General features: G+C 45.0%; 1 protein-coding gene across 1 annotated transcript in view; it reads right to left on the bottom strand.

Annotated features, from left to right (window-relative positions):
- Nucleotides 1–7868: 7868 nt before the first annotated feature.
- The window catches only part of LOC133556786 (cholesterol 25-hydroxylase-like), a 7849-nt gene continuing 2589 nt past the window's right edge, over nt 7869–13128 (bottom strand). The window contains exon 2 of the mRNA XM_061907059.1: nt 7869–10073. Within this exon, the coding sequence (XP_061763043.1) occupies nt 9719–10073 (355 nt within the window). The 3' untranslated portion in view covers nt 7869–9718. The remainder of the gene's footprint in view (nt 10074–13128) is intronic.

Raw genomic sequence — 13128 nt, 5'->3', positions numbered from 1 at the left:
TTGTACTTACCACATCGCTGTTTGATTGGAACGCACATCTTAGGTTTGATGACCCAATTTGGAGGCGTTGGAAGTAGCCACGTAAAATGGCTAATGCTAATCGGTAGCATATCAATGGCAAATGTAGTGTAAATTAGCATCAGGTTAGCATATTTTAAAAAGTATAGCCTTGCTGTATTTTTGGGTGCTTACTTCCTTTGGGAAATTTAAAATTGTAATGTTATCTAGAGCAAGGGTGTCCGAACTGTTTGACTTGGGGGCCGCATTGGGCTAAAAAAATACGATCGAGGGCTGAAATGCGTATATATACGCTAAAGGTAGTGCCTTTAAGGCACGCCCCCAAAATTGTTGTCCGGGGGGGAAATCCGGAGAAATTCCGTAGAATGGTTGCCCCGGGAGATTTTCGGAAGGGTTCCTCTAGAGCAGGTGTCACCAACCTTTTTTGAAACCAAGAGCTTCTTCTTGGGTACTGATTAGTGTGAAGGGCTACCAGTTTGATACACACTTAAATAAATTGCCAGAAATAGCCAAGTTTCTTAATTTACCTTTAATGAATAAATATATATATATATATATATTTTTAAAAAAAGGGTATTTTTGTCCGTCATTCCGTCGTACATTTTTTTCCTTTTACGGAAAGTTTTTTGTAGAGAATAAATTATGAAAAAAACACTTAATTGAACGGTTTAAAAAAAGGAGAAAACAGGAAAAAAAATTAAAATTAAATTTTGAAACATAGTTTATCTTCAATTTTGACTCTTTAAAATTCAAAATTCAGTCGAAAAAAAGAAGAGAAAAACTAGCTAATTTGAATATTTTTGAAAAAATTAAGAAAATAATTTATGGAACATCATTAGTCATTTTTCCTGATTAAGATTAATTTTAGAATTTTGATGACATGTTTTAAATAGGTTAAAATCCAATCTGCATTTTGTTAGAATATATAACAAATTGGACCAAGCTATATTTCTAACAAAGACAAATCATTATTTCTTCTACATTTTCCAGAACAATTTTAAAAGAAATTCAAAAGACTTGGAAATAAGATTTAAATTTGATTCTAAAGATTTTCTAGATTTGCCAGAATATATTTTTTGAATTTTAACCATAATAAGTTTGAATGAATATTTCACGAATATTCTTCGTGGAAAAAACAGAAGCTAAAATTATGACTTAAATTGAAATGTATTTATTATTATTTACAATAAAAATTAAAAAAATACTTGAACATTGATTTAAATCGTCAGGAAAGAAGAGGAAGGAATTTAAAAGGTAAAAAGGTATACGTGTTTAAAAATCCTAAAATCATTTTCAAGGTTGTAGTTTTTTCTCTAAAATTCTCTTTCTGAAAGTTATAAGAAGCAAAGTAAAAAAAATAAATGAATTTATTCAAACAAGTGAAGACCAAGTCTTTAAAATATTTTCTTGGATTTTTAAATTCTATTTGAGTTTTGTCTCTCTTAGGATTAAAAATGTCGAGCAAAGCGAGACCAGCTTGCTAGTAAATAAATACCATTTAAAAAATAGAGGCAGCTCACTGGTAAGTGCTGCTATTTGAGCTATTTTTTAGAACAGGCCAGCGGGCGACTCATCTGGTCCTTACGGGCGACCGCGTTGGTGACCCCTGTGCTAGAGCCATGTTTTGTTATTGTCAATAGTGCAGTGCGTGCGTTTTATCTTTCAGGTTTTACTAGTGTGAAGCAATTTTTTGTTTCAACTTGCCTGTGCACAGCAAGTGCCATTTCAACAACATTTAATTGACTGACTAATAGAGCCAAGAGTGCATAACCCTTGTGTAATGTTCATATTGTTGTTATTCAGCCAGCGTTTGTGGGTCTGAACAGATGTTTACTGTAATGGCCGTGGCCTGCGCACCTGCAGCGAAGCAGGGTGTGGCAGGACCGGCTTCGAGGTTGGTGGCAGGACCGGCTTCGAGGTTGGTGGCAGGACCGGCTTCGAGGTTGATGGCAGGACCGGCTTCGAGGTTGGTGGCAGGACCGGCTTCGAGGTTGGGGGCAGGACCGGCTTCGAGGTTGGTGACAGCTGAGTGGATGACGCAGCTGAAAATGTTTGTCTAAATCACCTGTCGCTCTGTTAAAGGCAGCAGTCGGGAAGCAGAAGTAGTTGGAGTTGGAGCACACGTATGAGACGAAAGGGACAATTACTAAAAAGCACACAAAGGGCAACTTTATTGGAAAATATAGCACTGTTGTAACCCTGAGCCAGAATCCTGTCAATATGTTTGGTGGTCCGAGGAACCCGGATGAGGGAAACCTTCACATATCCCAATAAGCATCTGTTCAGTATTTTAACATAAAAGTGTTTGATTGTGAGGCATTAAAAGCCACAAAATGCAACGGGTCCATCAGACCCAAAAACGCTGGCTGAGTAACAACAATATGAACGTTGCACGGAAAACTTCTCTGCCAGTTTCCGCATCCCACAGGGATTCTTCTTTTGTGTTTCTGCATCTGCGGTTCCCACACAAGGTTGCAACGTTGTTTGTCAACACTCTCTGCTCTCATTTTCTCGCACATTTGACCCTCAGATGTTCTGTGTACCTACACTCTGTCCTCCTCGGAAATGTTCTCTGCCAGTTTCTGCATCACACAGGGATTCTTCTTTTGTGTTTCTGCACCTGCGGTTCCCACACAAGGTTGCAACATTTTTTGTCAACACTCTCTGCTCTCATTTTCTCGCACATTTGACCCTCAGATGTTCTGTGTACGTACACTCTGTCCTCCTCGGAAAATTTCTCTGCCAGTTTCTGCATCCCACAGGGATTCTTCTTTTGTGTTCCCACACAAGGATGCAACATTGTTTGTCAACACTCTGCTCTCATTTTCTCGCACATTTGACCCTCAGATGTTCTGTGTACGTACACTCTGTCCTCCTCGGAAAATTTCTCTGCCAGTTTCTGCATCCCACAGGGATTCTTCTTTTGTGTTTCTGCATCCGCGGTTCCCACACAAGGATGCAACATTGTTTGTCAACACTGTCTGCTCTCGTTTTCTCGCACATTTGACCCTCAGATGTTCTGTGTACGTACACTCTGTCCTCCTCGGAAAATTTCTCTGCCAGTTTCTGCATCCCACAGGGATTCTTCTTTTGTGTTTCTGCATCTGCGGTTCCCACACAAGGTTGCAACGTTGTTTGTCAACACTGTCTGCTCTCATTTTCTCGCACATTTGACCCTCAGATGTTCTGTGTACGTACACTCTGTCCTCCTCTGAAAATTTCTCAGCCAGTTCCTGCATCCCACAGGGATTCTTCTTTTGTGTTTCTGCATCTGCGGTTCCCACACAAGGTTGCAACATTGTTTGTTAACACTGTCTGCTCTCATTTTCTCGCACATTTGACCCTCTGATGTTCTGTGTACCTACACTGTGTCCTCCTCCTGTCTAGGCCTGCTGTGTATGTGTGTGTTGTACACAGAACATCAATTTCCACACTTCTATTAGTCCAGTGGACCCGGACATCTTATATGTAATAGAAAGGGGTAGTGGGGGTGTATGGTGCGTGGTCATTAAATATGTATTCTGATATATGTTCTTCACAGAAAATGAGCCAAAGTCAGTGAGTCTCAGTTTGAAAAATTGATTAATTATATAATTTTTCTTTTAATAAAAAATTTAAACGGGTCCCACGGACCCGAACACCAAACAATGGTTAAATGCTTCTTTACTCCACCCAATGCAACAAAGCCATGGAAAATGATGGCACAGGTTGATTTGACGTCGAATCAAAACCAGGACTTTATTTGGCACCTACCCCCTCTGTTGCAAGTCTCGAGATCTATGTTTTAATATGTATATAGTCTTTGCTATGGATAATTTTTCCCACTCCCGTCTGGGCTCCTTTAAGCCCCCCAGTCTAGATTGTATTTTTTTACTCATCCTCCCCACACACACCTGTTGTTGTTGACTTTGAACTGACGAGCGACTGCACGACACCAAGGCCGCGGAATAGAGACATGCATGCTTACACACACACACATGCATGCATCCAAAAAAATGTATACGCCACACACACACACCCCAGCTCCCCATTCAACACCCTGGATACAAATCCCTAATGGGTGATGGACAGCTGGGCAGCGCCTGAAGAGCTGCAGCCTTTCACCGTGGCCCCCACTCCCTCCCCTCTGTTGCAAGTCTCGAGATGTATGTTGTTATATGTATATGTGCTTTGCTAAGGATGTTTGTTTCCACATATGTCCTGGGCATGATGTTATAGTGCATGGGTGTCAAACTTTGGCCCGCCGTGTAATTTCATTTGACGTAATATATGCGGCTTCTACACACACACACACACACACACACACACACACACACACACACACACACACACACACACACACACACACACACACACACACACACACACACACACACACACACACACACACACACACACACACACACACACACACACACACACAAGTGAATGCAAGGCATACTTGGTCAACAGCCATACAGGTCACACTGAGGGTGGCCGTATAAACAACTTTAACACTGTTACAAATATGCGCCACACTGTGAACCCACACCAAACAAGAATGACAAACACATTTCGGGAGAACATCCGCACCGTAACACAACAGAACAAATACCCAGAACCCCTTGCAGCACTAACGGGACGCTACAATATACACCCCCCCGCTACCAACACAACTCGATTTTGCATGTCACTATAAAGTTGTATGCCTTGCTTGTTCAATATTCAATGCAAAACTTGTTTAGGTCCCTATTAAAAGGTTAAGTTGTTTAAATTTGGCCCACGGCTTTGTTCATGTTTAGAATTTTGGCCCACTCTGTATTTGAGTTATAGTGACTGTGGCAGTGGAGGCTCCTCTATGGTGTCTCGGGGTACTAGGAGGTTAACCCCCTTTACTACTGTTACCCCAGGTGGGCCTTGGCAAAGGCCTAGTACCTGACTGGCCTCTAGCCAGGGATACGGTGAAGACCTCAACGGCAGAGCAGGCGGGAGTCGGTCGAAGGATGGGCGAAAAAGGTCAGATTAAAAAAAATAAATACTATTTTTATTTACTTTTTAGCCAGGACTACTTGCTGGCCATATCTGGCCCATGGGCCGTAGTTTGGGGACCCCTGATTTTGGACGCCGGCGGGCCATATCTGGCCCGTGGGCCGTAGTTTGGGGAACCCTGATTTTGGACGCTGGCGGGCCATATCCGGCCCGTGGGCCGTAGTTTGGGGACCCCTGATTTTGGACGCTGGCGGGCCATATCTGGCCTGTGGGCCGTAGTTTGGGGACCCCTGATTTTGGATAATGGTGGGCCATATCCGGCCCGTGGGCCGTAGTTTGGGGACCCCTGATTTTGGACGCTGGCGGGCCATATCTGGCCCGTAGTTTGGGGACCCCTGATTTTGGACGCTGGCGGGCCATATCCGGCCCGTGGGCCGTAGTTTGGGGACCCCTGATTTTGGACGCTGGCGGGCCATATCTGGCCCGTGGGCCGTAGTTTGGGGACCCCTGATTTTGGACGCTGGCGGGCCATATCTGGCCCGTGGGCCGTAGTTTGGGGACCCCTTATTTTGGACGCTGGCGGGCCGTATCTGGCCCGTGGGCCGTAGTTTGGGGACCCCTGATTTTGGACGCTGGCGGGCCATATCTGGCCCGTGGGCCGTAGTTTGGGGACCCCTTATTTTGGACGCCGGCGGGCCGTATCTGGCCCGTGGGCCGTAGTTTGGGGACCCCTGATTTTGGACGCTGGCGGGCCATATCTGGCCCATAGTTTGGGGACCCCTGATTTTGGACGCTGGCGGGCCATATCTGGCCTGTGGGCCGTAGTTTGGGGACCCCTTATTTTGGACGCTGGCGGGCCGTATCTGGCCCGTGGGCCGTAGTTTGGGGACCCCTGATTTTGGACGCTGGCGGGCCATATCTGGCCCGTGGGCCGTAGTTTGGGGACCCCTTATTTTGGACGCTGGCGGGCCGTATCTGGCCCGTGGGCCGTAGTTTGGGGACCCCTGATTTTGGACGCTGGCGGGCCATATCTGGCCCGTGGGCCGTAGTTTGGGGACCCCTTATTTTGGACGCCGGCGGGCCGTATCTGGCCCGTGGGCCGTAGTTTGGGGACCCCTGATTTTGGACGCTGGCGGGCCATATCTGGCCCATAGTTTGGGGACCCCTGATTTTGGACGCTGGCGGGCCATATCTGGCCTGTGGGCCGTAGTTTGGGGACCCCTGATTTTGGACACTGGCGGGCCATATCTGGCCTGTGGGCCGTAGTTTGGGGACCCCTGATTTTGGATAATGGTGGGCCGTAGTTTGGGGACCCCTTATTTTGGACGCCGGCGGGCCGTATCTGGCCCGTGGGCCGTAGTTTGGGGATCCCTGATTTTGGATGCTGGCGGCCCATATCTGGCCCATAGTTTGGGGACCCCTGATTTTGGACGCTGGCTGGCCATATCTGGCCTGTGGGCCGTAGTTCGGGGACCCCTGATTTTGGACGCTGGCGGGCCATATCTGGCCCATAGTTTGGGGACCCCTGATTTTGGACGCTGGCGGGCCATATCTGGCCTGTGGGCCGTAGTTTGGGGATCCCTGATTTTGGACGCTGGCGGGCCATATCTGGCCCGTAGTTTGGGGACCCCTGATTTTGGACGCTGGCGGGCCATATCTGGCCCGTGGGCCGTAGTTTGGGGACCCCTGATTTTGGACAGTGGCGGGCCACATCTGGCCCGTGGGCCGTAGTTTGGGGACCCCTGATTTTGGACGCTGGCGGGCCATATCTGGCCAGTAGTTTGGGGACCCCTGATTTTGGACGCTGGCGGGCCATATCTGGCCCATAGTTTGGGGACCCCTGATTTTGGACGCTGGCGGGCCATATCTGGCCCGTGGGCTGTAGTTTGGGGACCCCTGATTTTGGACAGTGGCGGGCCCGTGGGCCGTAGTTTGGGGACCCCTGATTTTGGACGCTGGCGGGCCATATCTGGCCCGTGGGCCGTAGTTTGGGGACCCCTGATTTTGGACGCTGGCGGGCCATATCTGGCCCGTGGGCCGTAGTTTGGGGACCCCTGATTTTGGACGCTGGCGGGCCAAATCTGGCCCGTGGATCCGTAGTTTGGGGACCCCTGATTTTGGACGCTGGCGGGCCATATCGGGCCCGTGGGCCGTAGTTTGGGGACCCCTGATTTTGGACGCTGGCGGGCCATATCTGGCCCATAGTTTGGGAACCCCTGATTTTGGACGCTGGCGGGCCATATCTGGCCTGTGGGCCGTAGTTTGGGGACCCCTGATTTTGGATGCTGGCGGGCCATATCTGGCCCGTAGTTTGGGACCCCTGATTTTGGACAGTGGCGGGCCCGTGGGCCGTAGTTTGGGGACCCCTGATTTTGGACGCTGGCGGGCCATATCTGGCCCGTGGGCCGTAGTTTGGGGACCCCTGATTTTGGACGCTGGCGGCCATATCTGGCCCGTGGGCCGTAGTTTGGGGACCCCTGATCTAGAGAGTTAAATTGCACTTTGTTTACACAACTACAAAGCAGACCTCTAAAAAAGTAGTCCCACAAATCACTTGGCGTGACTCCAGCAGGGACCTTTTAAAAACCGGCGGTTTCGTTTTTTTTAAAAGCTTGTGTAAGACAGCAAGTCTGTTGTGAAAACATTGTCAGCGGGTACAACCGACCGGGAGGTTTCTCATCTCCAGACCATTTGGTTTTGGTTTCTTCATCTGGTCCCCCCGGGTCCATCTCAGGAGGACCTTGGAGGCACTGAGGTCTTTAACCGGGGGACAGAAAACATGGAAACATGAGCTCCATGCAGACATGTCTGTGTTCTGCTGGCAGGCTTATCAAGTGGCAGCAGAAAAGTGAAAACAGCTGTGGAAAACAACATGAACGGACTTGAAATAATCTTAGACTTTATTTTACTGAATGCATACAAAACTTTCCGGTTCACAGAAAATGTATGTGATCAGTCAGTCCTTCTTTCCTGCCGCAGTACTATCCTGTTTTTAACTTTCATTCTCCAAAAAAACAGCATGTGACATTGCGGGGACCTTCCCAATTTCCCTATTTTCAAAACAGAACTGTGGTTAAGTATGGAAAATAACCAGCATCCAGCATGGAAACACTTTCATTCTTACATAATTACAAACCACTTTTTCCATATGAGTTGGGAAATGGTGTTAAATGTAAATATAAACACAATACAATGATTTGCAAATCCTTTTCTACCCATATTCAGTTGAATGCACTAAAAAGACAAGATATTTGATGTTCAAACTCATAAACATTATTTTTTTTTTGCAAATAATCATTAACTTTGAACTTCATGGCTGCAACACGTGCCAAAGTAGTTGGGAAAGGGCATGTTCACCACTGTGTTACATCACCTTTTCTTTTAACAACACTCAATAAACGTTTGGGAACTGAGGAAACTAATTGTTGAAGCTTTGAAAGTGGAATTCTTTCCCATTCTTGTTTTATGTAGAGCTTCAGTCCTTCAACAGTCCGGGGTCTCCGCTGTCACATTTTACGTTTCATAATGCGCCACACACTTTCGATGGGAGACAGGTCTGGACTGCAGGCGGGCCAGGAAAGTACCCGCACTCTTTTCTTTACGAAGCCACGCTGTTGTAACACGTGCTGAATGTGGCTTGGCATTGTCTTGCTGAAATAAGCAGGGGCGCCCATGAAAAAGACGGCGCTTAGAAGGCAGCATATGTTGTTCCGAAACCTGTATGTACCTTTCAGCATTAATGGTGCCTTCACAGATGTGTAAGTTACCCATGCCTTTGGCACTAATGCACCTCCATACCATCACAGATGCTGAGTTTTGAACTTTGCGTCAATAACAGTCTGGATGGTTCGCTTCCCCTTTGGTCCGGATGACACAATGTCGAATATTTCCAAAAACAATTTGAAATGTGGACTCGTCAGACCACAGAACACTTTTCCACTTTGCATCAGTCCATCTTAGATGATCTCGGGCCCAGAGAAGCCGGCGGCGTTTCTGGATGTTGTTGATAAATGGCTTTCGCTTTGCATAGTAGAGCTTTAACTTGCACTTACAGATGTAGCGACCAACTGTATTTAGTGACAATGGTTTTTTGAAGTGTTCCTGAGCCCATGTGGTGATATCCTTTAGAGATTGATGTCGGTTTTTGATACAGTGGAAGGTCACGGTCATTTAATATTGGTTTCTCCAGATTCTCTGAACCTTTTGATGATATTATGGACCGTAGATGTTGAAATCCTTAAATTTCTTGCAATTGCACTTTGAGAAACGTTGTTCTTAAACTGTTTGACAAAGTTGTGGACAAAGGGGTGTACCTCGCCCCGTCCTTTCTTGTGAAAGACTGAGCATTTTTTGGGGGGAAGCTTGTTTTTATACCCAATCATGGCACCCACCTGTTCCCAATTAGCCTGCACACCTGTGGGATGTTCCAAACAAGTGTTTGATGAGCATTCCTCAACTTTATCAGTATTTATTGCCACCTTTCCCAACTTCTTTGTCACGTGTTGCTGGCATCAAATTCTAAAGTTAATGATTATTTGCAAAAATAAAGGAATGTTTATCAGTTTGAACATCAAATATGTTGTCTTTGTAGCATATTCAACTGAATATGGGTTGAAAAGGATCATTGTATTCTGTTTATATTTACATCTAACACAATTTCCCAACTCATATGGAAACGGGGTCTGTACAAATATTAAATAATAATGCCTTATGTTGGAGAGGGAAAAAACAATCAGTCGCCAGAGTATGTGCCAAAAAGGCGGTCCCAGTGCGTGAAATAGGGGGCGTAGTTGCCATGGTGCCGGGCGTGGTGGGTGTGGTGGTGGGGGGATCCTCCCAGGAGAGGAAGCAGCTTGTGCAGACCCCAAGGCAGACTGTAGCCGCTGTGGTCCTCCACCGCCAACCAGGTGTTAAGAAGGTGGAAGAGGACTTGACTCAAAGGGTGGCAGTCCACCAACCAGGCGCTGGCCAGGCCGAGGAGCAGCAGGGAGAGCAGCTCCGGGGTGCTGGCATCTTGGGCCTGCAGGGCGAAGGGTTTGTGGTGCCGGTGGTGCTCCTGGTGGATGTTGCAGTACAGCCAAGGGACCCTGATGGGGAACACGAACTTGAGTCAGGGGCAATTACGAAAAAAAAATCATTTAATTTCTTATGAAACATAAACTCATCAAGTTCCGAAGCTGCAATAACAAACATAGTCGTGGTCAAAAGTTGACACACACTTGGAAAGAACATAATGTCATGGCTGTCTAGAGTTTCCCGATCATTTCTACAACTCTTGTTTTTTTTGTGATAGAGTGATGGGAGCACATACTTGTTGGTCACAACAAACATTCATGAAGTTTGGTTCTTTTCTGAATTTATTATGGGTCTGTCAGTTAGTTGTTGACGAACCCCAAGATGCAGAGAAGGAGGCAGGTATTGAGTGAGAAAACATAATTTAATCTTAAAATACTTCAAACAAGAACAAACCAAAGGGGTACAACCAAAAGCGCGCACGAGGCGGACAACAAACTAAGGGAGCTAGCATGGGAGCGAGAGAAAAAAAAAGGAGCTTAACATGGAAGCTAGCAAAAACGAAAAGGGGTCTAGCGTGGAAGCTAGCGGTTAGCGAGCAGGAAAACGGAAGTCGTAACGTGTAGTACAAAACAAACTGGAAGCAGGGAACAAAAAACAAACATCTAACGGATGCAGCTTACCGCTACGGATACAAATACAAGACACGACAGGAGCGACATCGACAAGACAATAATCCGGCGCTGACTGGACGGGAGGACAGGTTTAAAATAGGAGCGGGCTGATTGACACCAGGTGGGGCCAGGTGCCAATCAGTCGCAGCGGAGGGGGAAAACGGCGCACAGGGGGAAAAAAACAGGAAACAGACAAAATAAGAGCACTAGACAGGAACTAAAGACAGGAAACACTAAAACACAAACAAACTGTCAGTGGCAAGCTTGACAGGGTCGACTGAAAATGTGAGCAAATCTGCTGGGTCAAAAGTATACATACAGCAATGTTGATATTTGCTTACATGTCCCTTGGCAAGTTTTACCGCAATAAGGCGCTTTTGGTACACAAGCTTCTGGTTGAATTTTGGACCACTCCTCTTGACAAAATTGGTGCAGTTCAGCTAAATGTGTTGCTTTCCTGACATGGACTTGTTTCTTCAGCATTGTCCACACGTTTAAGTCAGGACTTTGGGAAGGCCATTCTTGCCTGATTTAGCCATTCCTTTACCACTTTTCACATGTGTTTGGGGTCATTGTCCTGTTGGAACACCCAACTGTGCCCAAGACCCAACCTCCGGACTGATGATTTTAGGTTGTCTTGAAAAAATTGGAGGTAATCCTCATTTTTCATTGTTCCATTTAAAGCACCAGTTCCATTGGCAGCAAAACAGGACCAGAGCATAATACTACCACCACCATGCTTGACGGTAGGGATGGTGTTCCTGGGATTAAAGGCCCCACCTTGCTGGGTATTGTGGCCAAACAGCTCAATTTCAATAAGACTTTCCTCCAGAAAGTCTTATCTTATCTTTGGTCTTATCTTTATCGATGCGAATGGAACTGGTGCTTTACAGAGAGTACATGTGACAATGAAAAAGGAAGATTACCTCCAAATTCTCCAGGACAACCAAAAATCATCAGGTCTTGGGCGCAGTTGAGTGTTCAAACAGGAAAATGACCCCAAACACACTTTAAAAGTGGTAAAGGAATGGCTAAATCAGGCTAGAATTAAGGTTTTGGAATGGCCTTCCCAAAGCCTTGACTTAAAATGTGTGGACAATGCTGAAGAAACAAGTTCATGTCAGAAAACCAACTAATTTAAATGTGTTGGTTCAGTTAAATGAACACAGTTCACTCATGAACTGTGCTTTATCATGATTTAAGTGTAGACAAAAAATTTAATAATAATATATATCCATCAATCCATCCATTTTCAAACTTTTGTCCCTTTATATATATGTATGTATGTATATATATATATATATATATATATATATACATATACACATACATATGTATATGTATATATATATATATATATATATATATATATGTATGTATTTATTTGTATGTATATATGTATGTATATAGCTATACAGTATATGTATGTATTTATGTATATGTATAGCTATGTATGTATGTGTGTGTATACATATATATATATATATATATATATATATATATATACTGCGATGAGGTGGCGACTTGTCCATGGTGTACCCCGCCTTTTGCCCGATTGTAGCTGAGATAGGCGCCAGCGCCCCCCGCGACCCCAAAAGGGAATAAGCGGTAGGAAATGGATGGATATATATATATATATATATATATATATATATATATATATATATATACATACTGCGATGAAGTGGCGACTTGTCCAGGGTGTACCCCGCCTTCCGCCCGATTGTAGCTGAGATAGGCGCCAGCGCCCCCCGCGACCCGGAAAGGGAATAAGCGGTAGAACATGGATGGATGGATATATATATGAATGTGTGTGTATGTATGTATGTATATATATACAGTATATATATATATACGTATATAATTTTGTTGTTGTTGGTAGTGTCTTGTCCCCAAAATTTCACTCTCTATCCCCTCCAGAGCTACACACTAAAAATATCCCGACATTTAATAAAGTCAAATACAAATAAGGCAACAAGAGAAGAGTTCCAAACTTCTCTTTTGTAAAGGACAGATTAAAAAAACAAAAAAAATACTTTTTTTTTTTTTTTTTTTTTTTTTAACTTGGGAAGTCCCACGGGGCTGAGGCATGAAAACCAGGGATGGGAAAACTTTTGTTTTGAAAAAGTGACAAACAGGCCCATTCTCATTTTCATGTAATGTGGGTTGGTTGGATTACTTTTAGGCAGTCATCTTGCCTAAAAGTAATGTGCTGGAAATAACGAAATAATACAAAAACAAGAACAGCGTCTCATGTTTTTGGTTTGGACATCTACAGTACTTATTGTTTATTGTGCTCAAGTGCATGCATCATTTTGAGACTCCTGCTAAATGTTGGGAGTCAAGTGGAAGAATCCATCATACACAAAAAAAGCATAGACTAAACATTGCAAATCCCTCCAAAAATGCATGAGAATATTTATATTTACATGTAATGTGTACATTGTAGATTCCT

This window comes from Nerophis ophidion, linkage group LG07 (assembly GCF_033978795.1).
Source record: "Nerophis ophidion isolate RoL-2023_Sa linkage group LG07, RoL_Noph_v1.0, whole genome shotgun sequence".
NCBI classification, from domain to species: domain Eukaryota; kingdom Metazoa; phylum Chordata; class Actinopteri; order Syngnathiformes; family Syngnathidae; genus Nerophis; species Nerophis ophidion.
Note: the sequence above shows the minus strand (reverse complement) of the source record. Positions and strands in the feature narration are given on the sequence as shown.